The sequence below is a fragment of the Anguilla rostrata genome, chromosome 13, assembly GCF_018555375.3.
Source record: "Anguilla rostrata isolate EN2019 chromosome 13, ASM1855537v3, whole genome shotgun sequence".
Classification (NCBI taxonomy): Eukaryota; Metazoa; Chordata; class Actinopteri; order Anguilliformes; family Anguillidae; genus Anguilla; species Anguilla rostrata.
In genome coordinates, this window is record NC_057945.1 from 33546835 (window position 1) to 33563794 (window position 16960).

At 42.5% G+C, this 16960-nt stretch overlaps 1 protein-coding gene across 3 annotated transcripts in view; it reads right to left on the reverse strand.

Moving 5' to 3' along the window:
- The window catches only part of LOC135238200 (DENN domain-containing protein 2D-like), a 28434-nt gene that overhangs the window by 8324 nt on the left and 3150 nt on the right, over positions 1-16960 (reverse strand). Inside the window, exons 1-7 of one of the 3 annotated variants that reach the window (XM_064305923.1) lie at positions 16377-16800; positions 11748-11827; positions 10615-10689; positions 5263-5334; positions 4270-4368; positions 2269-2450; positions 1627-1739 (exon numbers count right to left, since the gene is read on the reverse strand). In XM_064305923.1, coding sequence (XP_064161993.1) covers positions 1627-1739; positions 2269-2450; positions 4270-4368; positions 5263-5334; positions 10615-10689; positions 11748-11817 — 611 coding nt within the window. In that variant the 5' untranslated portion in view covers positions 11818-11827; positions 16377-16800. Of the gene's footprint in view, positions 1-1626; positions 1740-2268; positions 2451-4269; positions 4369-5262; positions 5335-8945; positions 9507-10614; positions 10690-11747; positions 11828-16376; positions 16801-16960 lie in introns of those variants that run through there. The other 2 variants (XM_064305924.1, XM_064305925.1) reach the window with 2 other exon arrangements.

The following is a 16960-nucleotide window of genomic DNA, read 5'->3' on the forward strand; positions in this document are numbered from 1 at the left end:
GGAAGAAAACAAAACAACCCACTGCTGAGAAACTACTGAGAAAAACACAGATGGAGAAAATTGAGAGAAAAAGAGAGTTGACACAGAAAGACATGACAAATTGGGTTACAGGTTCCAGTTGGTCTCTCAACACAACATGGAGGCCCACTTTTCTCATTAATAGGGGGAACGGGGAACTGAACAGGGGCCAGGGCTGAAAACAGAGATAATGCAGAGGAAGGGAGTGTATGAAAAAGACAGATGATAGGCAAGAGTGCAGGAAGAAGAATGAGACAAGAACGGGTCCTTCACAAAGCACAGCCTTGTCAAATGCTGCCTGACAATGGTTGCCTGTCCAAAGCTGGGTATCGTCTTCCTTTTACACCAGTTATGCATCGTTTCAGAACGCCCGTGTTCAGTGTGTGTGTGTGTGTGTGCGCGAGTGTGTGTGTGTGCGGCAAATACAGCTCAGACAAGACGTGAAACACAACCCCATGCTAATGACACAATTTGGATCGCTCTGCGCGTAGAGGGCCGAGATCACAACAGAGGCAAAGCTTCCACGATCAACAATCTGATCGCCACCTTGCTGCAGCTGCACTGCACTACAGCACGGCGCAGAACAGCCGCTGCCCGTCGGCTGCCGCATTACACTACAACACCATTACTTCTGCCCAGTAAAACAGGTTCCCATTCTTGACCTAGAAATACACAATAAGAGAAGGAAGGGCACAGCAAATAGACACAGGACTTAAAAGGCACTGCGAGTATTCGACGGAAGGTACAGTGCTGGCAGACGGGCCGCCCTCCCTCTTTAACAATGACATCATTTGGTTTTTGGGTCAGAGCGTAGGCGTGTAAGATGACCAGAGGTTTTGCGCACAAAGGCCTCCGTTAAATTTTCTCATGAAGGAGGTCATGATGGAACACAACAGCGTAGGTGGAGGGTAACCACTTCACCCATGAGCAGGACTATGCACAGATTTCTGATTTACAGACGTACAATCAGCTGCTTTTATTGTTAGTGAATCCGAAAGGGTAAAATCAATGAGGTGTTACTGAACAGACAAACCCAATGTTCCTAACAAAAAGACAGGAAGGTTTAATTCACACGGCCGGCTGTGAGAACACAGGTAAGGTTACAAACTGTTCAAGGAGCCCTCATCTTAGCTGTCCTTCCATATAGCCCTAACAGGTACATTTGCATTGAGCTTATCTGGGAGGGTGGGGGTGGGGGTGAGGTGTTAACCCCTGCCTGATTGGTTCTGAGATACTATAGTTACAAGACATCTCTGGAACCAGCCAGATGTCAGGGCGCCCTCAGCACAAGCCCCACAAATGGACAACATCATCTCTGTATCTACAAAAAAAATAAGAATTCCACAGTAGCCATGATGTGAATGTTTGGCTACACTGTATGAAAAAGACAGTGTGTGTGTGAATGGGAAAGAGACGTAAGTGAGAGTGAGAGAAAGAATGAGAGAGCCAGTGACTGTTCACGATCGTCACACAGTCTACATCATGGTTCCACAAATGAGTTCTTCCTGAACTGCCAAAAATCTACAGATGGCATTATTCCAGCATTATTCAGCCACAACATGCAATAAATATGAGTGCTTTGTGTAAATGTAGCTCTTTTTGCGTCACCTGCGGTACTCTGTCAGGGGGGTCCAGCTGATCCCCTCAGGGAAGCAGAACAGGGTGATTGCCTTCAGGGTCTTCTCCTCTTCCTGCTTCTGGAATTTCAGCATCCCATCACACTGAAGAGGAAGCCGCCAGTCATCTCAAAGCCACGCCTCTCACTGCCATTCCCATCAACATCCCTGCCCATTTACCCCTCCCGTCCAGCCCAATCCCAATTCTGCCATCCACTTTCAATCTCCACCTACTCACTCCACTACCAAAGCTTCAATCCAGTGACTTGTCACAAGTTAATCAAAGGTATAACACAAGCATTAAGACTCTCCATTTACCAGTCACAAGTTAATCAAAGGTGTAGCACAAGCATTAAGGCTCCCCATTTACCAGACATCTACATGCATGTCATGCGTGAGGATGCTGTACTCATGTACTGCACTTTCCCCATAAACTGCATCAATATGATTTAAAAAATTGTTTTATTCAAAAAGCAGAAATCAGAGAGGTATACAGTGCAAATTGAACCGTCACTACACAAGATCACAGGTCTGACAGGGCAATATAAGGTGGGCAGGAGCAGGACTTTGTTCATGCTCTTTGACCCGTCCCTGATCAGCAGTACCTCAGAGAGGGACGGTGGCGCTGACTGACCTTGGGGAACTGGTACGTGATCTGAGGCTCATAGCCTCCCTCTGTCTTCCTCTTGAGGCTGACCACCACCAGGTACTCGAAGAAGAACTGCTCGCTGGCATGGCACCTTTCCTGCGCAGAGGTTCTGGCTGGGGAGGGCCCCGGGGACGCACCCTGGGGCGGGGTGGGGTCCTTAGCACCTCCTGCAGGAAGTGGCATAGCATGACATGACATGACAGCAATAACGAGAACAGGCCATTCACCCAAACAATGCCTGCCATGCTTTTCCTACCTCTAAAGAGTACCTATTGCTCACTGTCTACCCACAAACCAGATAGTATCCAGCACCATTATCAAGCCTGGTCTTGAAAAGACCCAGAGTTTCTGCCTCCGCTACATGACCTGGCAGGTTATTCCACACAAGCCACTGAGGTGAGCAGAGCTCCACAAACAGACTGCCTCTGCTTAGGACACACGGACAGCTGCTCCACATGGCCAGACAGACAGCCTCTTTGCCAGGCCAGACAGGAAGCTGGCCCAGAAGGAGGGACAACACGGACAAATTTGGCTGGCTTTGCACAGGAACAGATGGACAGACAGACACACAATAGAGACACACTTCACACATGAAGACATCCAGACTGTCCACACAGAGACAGGCAGACTCACCACAGTGATATGTAAACATTCATAAAAGGTTCTAAGTGGTTTACAGACTGGATGAGACTGAACAGGCCTCTCTGGATAAATAATGAACCTTCTGGCGTAGGTTCTCCCTGGTGTATCTCTGTCTCAGGCTTCAGAGCTTAGCACTATAGTTCCTGTATGAACCACACATATACATATACATGTGCGCACAGAGGAAGTTGAACCCATCGCTTCTTCTCGCCTGTGCCTACAACCAAACTAGTTCTCCCACGGTCAAAAAACTTACATTTCTACAACAATTACATCCTGTTGTTAAAGTGGTTGGATTGTGGGACACGTTTCAACAGAATTTATGCCTGGTATAATATAAACACTGAGTTTACAGCGTGGAGCTCAGTTAACTTGGAGGACCTGCCCAATGATGTCAAAATATGCTCTCGTCTGATGCCAGTATATGAGTAAGTAAACATTTATTTGACTAGGAAGTCACATTGAGATTAAAACCTCTTTTACAAGTGAGACCTAGCCAAGACAGGGCCAAAGCAGTATAAAACAGCATACAAAAACAACAACAATGACAACAGTAGCACACAGAATAAAACAACCAACATGATAAAATACAAACTAAAACAGTGTTAAATAAGTTCAGGGTTTAAAACAAGAACAGGTCACAGACAAATATCAATTATCCGTCTTTTAAAATCTTGTAACAAGATGAGATAATCAAGTTTGAGTTTAGCCTGCAGCTCGTTCCAGGACCATGGGCCTTGGTAGAACAAGCTCATCTTGCCCACCTCAGTTTGTGTGTTCGAGTGAAATGGGGCCAGCTAAATTGCCAAAATTCACTTACTCGCTCAGAACAGGCAGATCAAGCTCAGCATTACAAAGAGGACATGTAAACATGCGAATGAAAAAGGAAAACAAACTGGAAACTCCCGTCCCGGACACGTACTGTACAGACCATATGCATGCCGTACTTAACCAAATCTAAATAACCTCATTTTGTTGGCACAGCTGCTCTTAGTCATGATAAAACCATTAATTAAACTCCTAAGCACTACGTTTATGGTGTTGTGTGTTTTTGTTTTCGAACCGCTTATCCACTTAATGGACTGCTCCTACTCTTAATAATAACACTGGTGATGAGAAACAACAAATAATCTTTATGCAACATCGTAATATCATGGCACTTGTCCACAAAGCAGCACAATTATGGCTATGTTAGCTGTAATTTTAAAGCCTACCAAGATGGTGGCCTGTGGCATCAGCATTCAGTGGTTCAAGTAAATAAGCTGAGATCAGTGACAGAAACATGTCAGGCAGCCACTGTGTAAGGCAGCCATTATGCCTGGCTGAGGGAAACGGAAAACTCACTTTCTCTGGTGAGTTTCCCCTGAATATTGTTCCACATGTTGCTCAGGGTCTTCATCCGACCATGATCAACTTCCTCATCCTCGATGGACATAACGGCATCTGTGGGATTGAGAGAGGGAGTGATAAATAAGCCAACAAGTGAGTTGGAACAATGGAGAGAGCAAAGGAGTGAATAAGAAACAGACATTGAGAAAAGGGGACATAAGTGCAAGAGAGAGATAAAATCATGAAGAAGGAATGTGGAGGGAGGAAGACGTAGGCTATGTACTATGAAGAGAGGGAGTGAGGAGGACGTAATAGATCTTCTGGTGGTGCAATAGCTTGTGTTCCTCTTTAACACCAGCTATTGCACCACCATTGTCAGAAACATTTGATTTAAAAAAAAAAAAAAAAAACCATTATGGTGTAAGATCACATATGTGATTAGAATGTTCTTAACTGAACATTCCCATGCTGATGTAACAATCACAACTGGTAAATGAAAACAACGGTGGTCTGGAACGCGGACTTACAATTCTGAAGGCGAAAAAAACCCTACACCCAAGACCCTGCTTATCTGGCCACAGTCCCAATGCCTTCCTCACAAGTGTGTAGCACATCTCACTGAGACCTGAGGCTTAATGATTGATGGCCATTATAATCATTACTAACACAAGCGTGTCTAAGCCTGTGCCCCCGGTTATCACCAGTATTAGTCTGCTATACCTTCAGTCTATTAGATGTATTCAGTGAGAGAGAGAGAACAGAGAGGGGAGAGTGAAAAGCAGCTCCAGCTCAGCCGTGTTGCCTGTGGGTCAGCAGGACTGCACTGGCTCTAGAGAACAGTGGGAACAAGAACCAGAGAGCCAAAAGAGAGCCAGGGGAACAGAGGCCCCAGCAGCAGAGATGACAGAGCTCTGAGGAGGAGAGGCTCGGGTGTCAGGGAGGAAAATCAGCGAAAGCTTCCTCACCAAAAAAATAAAATAAAAAAAATAAAAATAAATAAAAACTCACTGAACTCCTGGCCTGCCGGAGGCCTCGCCTTGCCATTGGCTTCTGTGACCGTCTCCCCCGGCGACTTCTCACCTGGCCGAGGTAGAGGACAAACGGCACAAAGCGGTTTAGCGCTGGAACGGCACCTGGGCCGTGACCTCAAAGCCGAACGAGTAGAAACCATGTTCACAACAGTCAAGCAGACCAGCTCCTGCGTGCGCACGTTCTCACCACACAAACCTAAGTGTCTGACTGCTGTTCATTTCTGACAAGCAATCATTTGGCACTGCGATTTGGTATACAAGCAGGCACTGTAATGCCATTATCTTTAGTGATTTCATTCAAATCACATGCTGAAATATGCCTTAAGGGTCTCTTTTTTTATCACTGATGTTATTTTACTTTGAATTAATGGTTGATTTAACATTTGAGGCATTTCACATTCCTTTTGACTGTACGTAATTCCATAGGCGGTCATTTCTCTCCAGCATTAAATGGGAAAAACACTCATCTTTCCAGAAAGACGATCGGCTTCTCAAAATTGCTAACCGAGGTTTCTCATTGGTTGACAAACTCAGTGTGATGTCACTATCTCCGTGTAGTGCCCATCGATCAACATCATTTTAAAAACTTCCCACATGCTTGTCATAGTGTGCGGAACTCTCTGTACTCTCTTCCCTCAGTAGAGAGAAGGACACACCCAGCTCCATGACAGACCCCTCCTTCACATGACTACAGAGGTTAGTGCAGAGTCACACAGCCGGTACCACCGGATTAGCCAGTTTTATTTCTGAAGTAGTCAGCTGGTCCATACGCATGAATTCTTGGTCTGAAAATCGACCTGAATGTGCGTTCATCCTAAGCACCATCTTCAAAGAACTGTTGTTTTAGTTTTTCTTTTTATTAAAAACAATTTTATGCTAATTTTTCAAAGTCTGGGTGGGTTGAGGTGGGGGCAGTCTTACTACAATTTGCACTTCATGCACATGGATAAGAAAATATATTGCATCAGTGAGTAAAAAAAAAAAAAGTGTGAAGAGAGAGCAAATTTCCATTTGCATTCCTTTGCAAGGAAAACACCAGAGAAATATCCCAGAGCTAAAGTTCCAAAAGTTCACAGCTCACATATTAATCATTTTCTGAGGATGATGCCAGCTTCAACTTGTCACAACCCACAGACCTTTAACATCGGTTATGATACAAACACAGAGACAAACAACTGAATTGGATCCTATTCCACTTATCAACTGCGTTATTTCTACATTTTTTCACTATCTGGGACCAAACACACTAATCCAAAATCAGCTATTAATCAGCACCACCAAACAGCCCATCAATAGACTACGTATTTGAACTTTTTAGATACACGTTCTTTTAGATATAAACGTTCTGATAAAACAGTTAAGGCATGGGTGGATGTGGGCAGCAGTGTAGTATAATGGGTAAGGAACTGGTCTTGTCACCTAAAGGGTAGGACATTGCTTTTGTACCCGAGGCACTTAACCTCTTAACCTCTACATCGCTTCAATACACATCCAGCTGTATGGATGCAATGTAAATGCTATGTAAAAAAATTTTTTTTTTTTGTTAAAGTTGTGTAAGTCGCTCTGGATAAGAGCATCTGCTAAATGCCTGTAATGTCTTGTAATGTGATATTTTCATGTGAATATGGAAGGGGGTGTGCACGGTCAGAGGTCATGTCCATAGTGCTGTTCTACTGCAGCCATCTTCCCATAGAGCAGTGGTTCTTAACCTTGTTGGAGGCACCGAACCCCACCAGTTTCATATGCTCATTCACCGAACCCTTCTTTAGTAAAAAATAAAATATGACTGCAGACTAGACTGAGGGGTGGACCTCTGCGGCGGAGGCTCCACCGAACCCCTGAGACCGACTCACCGAACCCCTAGGGTTCGACCGAACCCAGGTTAAGAACCACTGCCATAGAGTAACATTCTGCTGGTATTCAGGCTGGATAAGAGACACTTTGGGCTCTTACATTTCACCACCCGCACATCCAGAAAACGATTATGCTTGCTCTCAATGCTACGCCTACATTTCAACAACGTGACAGTTTTTACGAGAATGACATATGAGCCGGATACACAGAAGGCAGACCGTGCCTCATCTTGTGTGGGCTTTTTTTTTTTTTTCATTCTAATTATACACTCGCCAGCCCGTGACACAATATATAAACAGCATATTTGTGAAATACACTTTTGTAAGTTGCTTTAAATGACCAGAGTGTAAATAATACAGCTCCTTCCCACTGTCGTCAGCCCCCCTGTGATTACGCACTGACTGCGTTTCCCAGAGGCTCCCACTGGTTTGTATGGGTAACTAACTGTAATTGGCATTGGCTTTTTGCTGCCGTCCGGTGTTTTGTACAGTAATGTTCTGTCTTGTCCAGTCAAGGCAGAGGAGGTGGTAAACATGCAGTACAAAAAATTCTTTGTGTGGAATTAGCCTGCATTGCTGCCACAAAGTCAACTGAAGGCACACAGCCAGCAGCCCAAGCCAGGGATTTTACACCAGAGATTTCTGAAAATCTCTGAAATGACCACCAGATGCCAATTAACCATTTCATTTTATTGACAGTCCTTTCACAGACATTATTAATGCCACAGGAACATAATATATAGTGAGGAAAACTGTCCACGTTGCCCATTTAGGTTCACATGTTTGTCTATTGTACACACAGCATGCAGCATTACGGGTGAAGCTTGATCTTGAACACCCAAAATAGCGCTCAGGGAGTCACCACTTCTGAGAGCCTATTCCATGAGTTATCTGTGTGGGGACAAGAACATCCTAATTTTAATGTGAAATCTGCCTTTAACTAAGTTCCACATGTATCCCTTGTTCTGCCGACTGCACTGAGTCCAAAATAGCTTCTGGAAAATAATTTATTAGGCTCACTCCCTTTTAAAAAGAAATCCATTTCTCCACCCCTTTTTTCTGGTGTAAAAGGATAGCTTCTCTTTGTTCCCAAAAACGCTTCAAACTTGAGGATGTGATTCTCCTGCCGAGGACGGGATGCTGCTCCAACCTTAGCGTGCACCTCAACCTCATTAGGAAATCTTACACGCTGGACAGAACCTTTTACCCCGATGACGACTCAAGAAATATTGACCGGAATGTTACCGCTGACTCAGAGGTCGCAAACAGTGACTTTCGTCTGGAGTCAATGATTAAAAAACAGACAGACATTGTACTATCATACCATATGCACACATTTCTCCTACAAATTCTTATAACACTACAAATGCTCAAGCATTATTTCTCAAACAGAGCTTAAAATGTTCCGATTTAAAGCAACAGTAAAATGATTTAATAACTAGCAATACGTTTCACTAAATCAATAACATCGCGGCACCGTGTCTGCACATATTATGCGTACACAAATATATATTTAATACACTAAATGGGCACTAAATAAACTAGCAGTTGGCCAGGTATTAGCCTGTTTGTAAATAGTCATACTCTCTTGCACTTTAAGAACATCTGCAGCAACAAGGCATAGCCTAACTATCGACTATTTAACATATTTAAAATATGCTTTGAACCAATTTCGCAGTCCTGAATTTAAGATCACTAATTCCTCAAACAAAAACGTTGGGCATCTTGAACCGGAGTAAAGGGTGACTACATAAACCAACTACGTTTAGTCTATATAAAATACAAAAACGTGACACTGGCTACTTACTCCTCGTCGCCTCTTTCAGAAAGTTGGTCAGTTTTCCTAGTCGCCCAGTAACTCCTTTCGTCTTCTCTCCGCTCATATCTCACCGTATGCACTGTGTTCAAGTCCGAGTCACCTCGATGCGTGTGGATTAATTCGATTTCCTTCAACTGCTAAACTAAATACAGTAAAGCAGGATATTCCATTGCCTATTCCACGTAAGTACGGGGGAAACCCATCGGAAAACAGCTGGCTACTTCATGGAGTATGGAAAAGACACGACCACTTTCGTTATCGTTTGCCAAAAAGTTTAAGTGCTCTCGCAGCTATATAGGGTCGATGTTGTCTGCTGCCTCTCCATAGAATCTCAAAAGAACCAAACTCATCAGCATGCGTTCATCAGGAGGGGCGGACCTGCTACCTGTGTCAGGTAGCCTTTGCTGTACGTGTCGCTAAAAAAAAGACAACAGAGCACAGCCCCTTTGTTAAACTAACTAAAGCAGCTTGTTAGACACATTTATTTTGTGGCGACGTGTTCCCGGGTCAGGATCTGCTGGGAAATTCCTCAAGATTACAGCTCATTATTCACCAACAGTGCATGTCGTTTCCACAAACTAACGGATTACAGCTGGATTTCCCCCATTTAGTTGATATACAAATAAAAGTAGTCCGTGCAGAGTGGGCTCCATTAATTGTCATATTATTTTGACTATCCAGTCGAGCACTTGTATTATGAAGCTTAATGATTTCTGGTTTTCATTTCAGAAATACCAGACAAAACTAAATTCAAAACAAGGATGCAAATAATCTACCTTTAAATATCCTTATTTTATTTATACATACATACAGTGCCTTCAGAAAGTTTTCACCCTCCATTAATTATTTCTGATTTTGCCCTGTTGCAAAGTCAAGTCAATGAAGTATTTAGATGTCTATAGCATTGCATTAGAAATAAAAATCTGAAAATGACAAGTATTCACCAGCTTTGTATTAACAACCTACATTGGCCAGGTGTATTCCATTTGATTGCAGAATAAATATGACAAAGGGGACAGCAGTGTAGTGTAATGGGTAAGGAACTGGTCTTGTAACGTAAAGGTCACTGGTTCGATTCCTGGGTAGGACACTGTCATTGTGCCCTTAAGAAAGGTACTTGAAACTGTTATCCTAGCAGACTATAAACCTTTCAATCCCTGGGTGATGCTAATTAGCTAATTATGCGGAATTGGGAACCTCCATAATCTGCACTGGCACAGTCTGAGCTGAACACCAGACGGTGGGGCCCATCCATGCATTAGACAAATCCAACAAAAGCCAGAACAGCAGCCCCCACATGTTCTACATTTTAATAACCATTAATCAAAAATTAAAAGTGAGTTTTAATCCACTTTGTTCGAGGACCAAATAAAATCAGATGTTTGGATATTCTAGCATCTATTGAAACATTGATGAGGGCAAAAGTATTCATCAAAAATATTCTCATGCCACTGGTTGAAATTGCTTTCAAATTATAGTTAAATACACACTGAATATGTTCACTTTTAAAAAGGCTTTTAAAAAATACACTTTTATGATATCTTGGCCACTAAGTGTTTACCGTCATATTTTTACGAAACCTAATTTGAAAATACCATTTAAATTTTAACGCTCTCTTTTTATTGCTGCCCGTCAAAGAGCAAGATAAATAACTCACTTTTCCAGAAGTCTGCTTTCACTGAGGAGAATAACCTGGGCCTTGGCACAAATCCAACATCGTCGGGAGTTCTACCTGGACAAAACAAGCAATAAACAAGTGGTTAAGCAGAAGTTTTGAGAAAAAGCATGTTATTGGTGAAACCTCCAGGCTCCATATTGCAGTGGTTCTCAAACTCGGTCCTGGGGGACCCCTGTGCATGCTGGTTTTCATTCCAACCTCAACAGGAGGACGGAGTGTGGCACAGTGGGTAAGGAACTGCGCTTGTAACCGAAAGGTCGCAGGTTCGAATCCCGGGTAAGGACACTGCCGTTGTACCCTTGAGCAAGGTACTTAACCTGCATTGCTTCAGTATATATCCAGCTGTATAAATGGATACAATGTAAAGTGCTATGTAAAAAGTTGTGTAAGTCGCTCTGGATAAGAGCGTCTGCTAAATGCCTGTAATGTAATGTAATGTAATGTAACAGAAATCCCAGAATTTTAACAAGCTGTTAATTTTTCTTAATTAGGTGCTTTTCATGTTTTAGAGCTGGGGTTCCAGAAAGGGCCAGTGTGGGTGCACACACCTGATTTTACGAATCAATCACTAGAGTCATTGCTAAGCACCTTGATTAGTAGAATCAAGATCAGGTGTGTGCATCCACACTGGCCCTTTCTGGATAAAACTGTGGGCCCCAGCTCTAAAACATGAAAAGCACCTAATTAAAAAAATTAACATAACATAACATAAATTCTGGGATTGCTGTTGAGGTTGGAATGAAAATCAGCCTACACTGGGGTCTCTCAGGACCGAGTTTGAGAACCACTGCTATATTGAATGAGGAAGGCTAATATCTGGTGGTGGTGCTTATTCTTGCTTCATTAGTCTGCTCTTCCCCTATTTTGTCTGTGCTTTATGTGAACACCTTGTTATGGTGTGGGGATTATTTTTGCAATTGGATATTGAAAAACCATTGCGGAAACATTATGATAATGTGTCATAACTAGATTATAATTTCTATGTAACCTCACTGAATCAAAGGATGGGTAAAATATAGGTAGATATGTGTTCTCAGTCTACGTGTGTGTACAGTTAGCTATCAACAGTGCCAGTGCACTTCATCCTTTCCTCAGGATGACTGGATACTCACTATTGATCCGTAAGGAAGAGAAGTTCCATGTTCCCATCCTTGCCCTGCTCTGCTGATTTTTATGCGCCATGTTCTGTGTTCTAGAAAAAAAAATACAAAAAATAAGGCTGCATCTATGCAGGTCCCTCATCAGTACCTACACTCTCAGAAATAAAGGTACACAAGGGTACAAATTCTGCACAAGTACAAAACTGTACCTCTAAAGGTACTAGTGGCAAGCAATTGTACCTTTCTAGGTACTGAATGGTACCTTTTCTCTGAGAGTGTAGAGTACGGGGTGGTACTTTTCAAAACACACTAACACTATGCATCTCCCCCTTGGCGGCCGCATTTACATTGAATTGTACCAGCTGTTGAACTGTGTGTGTGTTGGGTTGTCCCTTTAGTAATGCATTGTTGGAGGATAATCACGTAGCTGGAAGAAGGCGTTATGGGTTTACACAGTACCAGCGCAGGTTGCACTCCTCTGGGACCTCCCTTTGAATGCAGCTGGTAGTACGGCTCCACCACAGCCCTGATAATGCTGTTTTGAACACAGGGTAACCATGATGCTGATTCACTCATGTTTATCTCATATTTTCTTTCTTTGCCCCCACCCCCCCCCCGATCACAACAGTGAACTGTGTTTTCTGTTTGCTTTATAATCAGGCACAGGAAACGGTAGTGAAAGTTTTGGTGAGCGCATGTGATGGGCGTGCGAAAACCGCACTTCTTTTCTCAAGAGCTACTGCAACCAGTTCTGTCCCCCCCGACATGAAAGAGAAATAGTCAAAACTCACATATGCTAAACTTCTGAGTATGAGCTTGTGTCTCTCTGAACGGGCATGAGGCTTCAACCCTTCAGTATTGGCAGAGAAGGGTTGAGGCCTCATGATAGAAAAAAGTTGTGCATATATGGGTTTGACAGTTTTGCATTCATGCCGGGGCATGAAAATTCTTTTGAGCCCCCAGCATAGCAAACTGTACTGGAGGGCTCAAAAGAATTTTCATTTCAGGCCTGTCTAAAATGAACAAAAAGTAGTTGTCATGAATGAAATTATAAATATGTTACAAATGTACTTTTTTCGGTCCCTTCCTAGATATTATCTTTAGCAGATCCAGTGAGCACCACACTGCAGTTAATTGCCAGACCAGCACAGAAGGTGAGCAGACCAGCGTTAATTATCAATGCTATGTGCTAATGCACATCAAAACCAGGTTAACTTTTTAAACTGGCAGAGAAGCGTACAATCACTTTTGCGCAGTTGCTTCCACAAGAAACCTGTGGTTTTGACCCTCTTAGTTTCTGATGGTCCCGACCGTGTGGATCATGAGTTTGGGCTTCACAGTACTTCCTGTCCATTGCCTTGTCTTGCTTTGGAATGGAACATAAGATAACTGCAAGGCTATTGCCTGGGAACATTTCAGAGCTATTATTAGCACACTGAAATAACAGGGAATTATGCTGGAAACTGCTGCCTCTCTCATTGTCAGTCTGAGTGCTTCATTGCCTTCAAACTGCTAATTCACGTATTTCACCAAAACAGTGTCATGTGAATTCAAATAGAGTGAAACAGTATGTAACGCGTAAAATTGTACCCATCATCACCTTGTAACCAATCACCAACTGCATAATCAAAGCAGCTACTGTAAATAGATGTCAGCCCTGGTGATGTATGTACAGTAATCATAGAAAGTGCATTGTACAGTTAGTGTGGGTTTTCTACAGCTTTGAAATCCAGGAGAGTAGAGGTGCAACCAGAACTTAATAGACACCTGAGGCCATTCTCTTAAAATGATGAATAGGTCTTAAATTTGTAGGTTAATATTCATACACCAGTCTGAAATATACTTTTCATATTAATTAAAAAAATTAACCCATTAAAAATAAGTAGACACACCAAGTGAATCAGGACTTATTTTTTAATGAATGGACAGTGAGTCCAACTAAATATCCCTGGGTTTAGTTCCCCCCCTACCCCCCACCCCCCCAGAACAGCAGCAGATGCCTGCCTCTCCGTACCTAACAAGGTAGTCTGAGAAAGCAATCCGCTCTGTAGGATCTGTAGGATTTTGTTGGTCCAGTGTGCAGTACGAACATTAAACACAAAAAGTAGTATAAAAACGACGGCGGCTGTACTGTGGCATAGGAAAGCATGTTATCTGTTGGTCGAGTGTGCAGTACAAACATTACAGTAAACACAGAAAGCAGTGTTTACACAGGACGACAGCTCTAGTGTGGCATAGGAAAGCATGCTCTCTGCGTTGGCTGATACACACGGACCAAAGAGTAACAGACTTCCTGTTCCTGTTCCTCTGTATGTAATCTATACAGTGGCCTTTCTTGCCCTCAAAGAAGAACAAAAGAGTAGCACTTCACTCCTCAGGGGAAGACTTCTGGCAGAATTAAGAACGCTGGGAGAATAGAGAGGGTATTTATACCTTTGAAACATGTGCAATTATTAGAATCTTTCCCCCAATGCTGATTAAATGTAAGAACTATATGTTATATAATATACCACAACCAAATTAAACCAAAAAATAAATGCTGAAGTACTCTCTGGGTTATCTCATTATCCATTTTATAATGTGGTTTTTGGTCAGGTGCCACAGTGGACAGTTTGTAACTGCACATATCTCTGTAAATACACTGTTTGTTGTCAATGCATTAGTGTTTTAATTAATTCAATATATTATTCATAATAACAAGAACATCGATTAATGTATGAATGATAGCAACCAGGCTTTAATTGTAATAATTGCAGAGGTGGTCTATTTCATTGGGAATTGTTCCATTGCACTTAAGTTTTGACAGAATTGGGACAGAATTTTGTTTTTCTTGCTGTTCCACATTACATGATTTTATTTCTGCTTCACAGAAAAAAAATGAAAGTGGACAAAACCAGAGGGCGATACCTCTACTTCCTATTTCCTGAATTCAGTTCTGACAGTGGAAAATCCCCCAATTGTATTTTTTGGAATATGTGTCAGGGGGGTACCCCCGTGACTGGACACAGCCCATAAACCCTCTCCAGAGAGGACCTACTTAAAGAATAAGTAATAAAGTGTTATTTTTAGACAGGGACAGCTGTGGGAACTGTGGGCCTACTGTATTTAATGTTGAACTAGCAGGCTTGCCCGTGCATGTTAGCTCTGTCCTTTGGTAGGTTTGGACCCTATCAATCCACTCAACCGTGATGGCAGAGGTGTTGAAGTATCCATTCATGAGAAGGTTTGCTTAATTTACCCCCTGTCCTGACAGAAACCACAGAAACAACTTCTGAAACATTTCTGAGCTTTTCATGTTTAGGAAGAGTGGGATAAACACCTCGGTTTTCAGTCTCTCGTCACTGGCTTGAGAATTTAAGGTTCTGTGAGAAACATGTGGGTTAGACCAGATATGCATAGGTTTGTTCAACTCAGATAGCTATGCACAGTGCAGAAAAAATACCGGATGGATGTGTCCCTGTGATTTCAAAGTGAAGCCCACTTAGGAAATGTTTGAAATCTAGGTTACCACTGACACTGAGGGGCTCTAAGGGGTCATAATATTTGCATAGGGACCACCAAAACCTGTCTGTTTTTTTTTTTTTGCCACCTCACGCTGTTACACCAACCTCTGGTTATCACGCTCTCTGTGACAGTTCAGTTCAAGCACTACTGAAAGTCAAATTGCTCCCCCTGCATCCAAAAATGACAACACCAAGATCAGTTTATTCATAGCTATCATTATTGTAACATCAGCTTTCTCTTAAACACAGAGGTTTTTGTGACCATTGCCTGCTGAATTATCATCTCTTGGTTAAAATGTCCCATATAAAATGTATTTAATGATGAATGTCGTTTCTACATTCATTCTGCTGCAGTATGCTGACATTGCTTACTCACTACTGCAGGCATTGTGTTGCAGATTAAATGTTGTGCTTGTGCTACCGATATGAAAGAGGAAGTGTCACACATTACAACCTCAGAGACAGTGAACAATTTAGGCCTGAAGCAGTGAAAACCACCGTTTCCCCACCATGTTTCATGTCTTGTGCGCAAAGAGTGAAGATTTTGTTCGCTACTAACAGATCCCTCAATGACATTGTAAAGGAAAGGTTTGTGGACTCTGCTCTGTGCCATTGTTTGCTATGATAAATTATTAAATGTAAGTGTATGGGCCACAATACATTTACAGAAATAAAGAATGGGTGCACATTATTTTGTGTTTTATTTAGCATCCTCATTGCATGTATTTCATGTCTGTACCAGACATGTATTTGCATGTATTTCATGTCTGTCCCAGCTACTGGCTGAAATGTGTAAGCTACCACCAGGGGGCATTATTCATTATTTGTCTTGTATATATTTGTTTTGTTTTTTTTCTTAATATAGTATATTTTTTGTCTTTATATATATATAATATAGTATGATCAATCACAAAGTAAATGTGTTTTTGATACAGAAATTTTGGTCAGTGTCATAGAAATGACTGTTATGAAGATTGCAATTGCAAACACAACAACAACAACAACAACAATAATAATAATAATAATAAGCATTATCATCATCACCATCATCATCATCATATAAATCTGCAGTAAAAGCTTGTAGTAGGGACTAAATAACTGTGACCTTGAAAGTACACAGCCTTTCTTGTTGTCTTACCTGTCTGTAGTGACGTTCCCAGTCACAGACTCTTCATTGAGAGATGAGTCCACTAGCTGGATCCAGACCCCACAACCTTAGCCCTGCTCTCTCCAGAGTTCCCACAACCTTCACAAACTTAGATCTGCTCTGTTCCACGTCCTCACAAACTTAGACCTGGTATGTTCGGAGTCCTCACAAGCTTAGTCCTGCTGTGTTCCACGTTCTCACAAACTTAGCTCTACTCTCTTCCGAGTCCTCACAAGCTCAGCCTTGCTCTGTTCCACGTGCTCACAAACTTAGACCTGCTCTGTTCTCGGTCCTCACAACCTTAGACCTGCTCTGTTCTCAGTCCTCACAACCTTAGCTCTGCTCTGTTCTCAGTCCTCACAACCTTAGCTCTGCTCTGTTCTGTGTCCTCACAAGCTTAGATCAGCTCTGTTCTGAGTCCTCAGAAGCTCAGCCTCGCTCTTTTCCACTTCCTCACAACCTTAGCTCTGCTCTGTTCTGTGTCCTCACAAGCTTAGTCCAGCTCTGTTCTGAGTCCTCAGAAGCTCAGCCTCGCTCTTTTCCACTTCCTCACAACCTTAGCTCTGCCCTGTTCT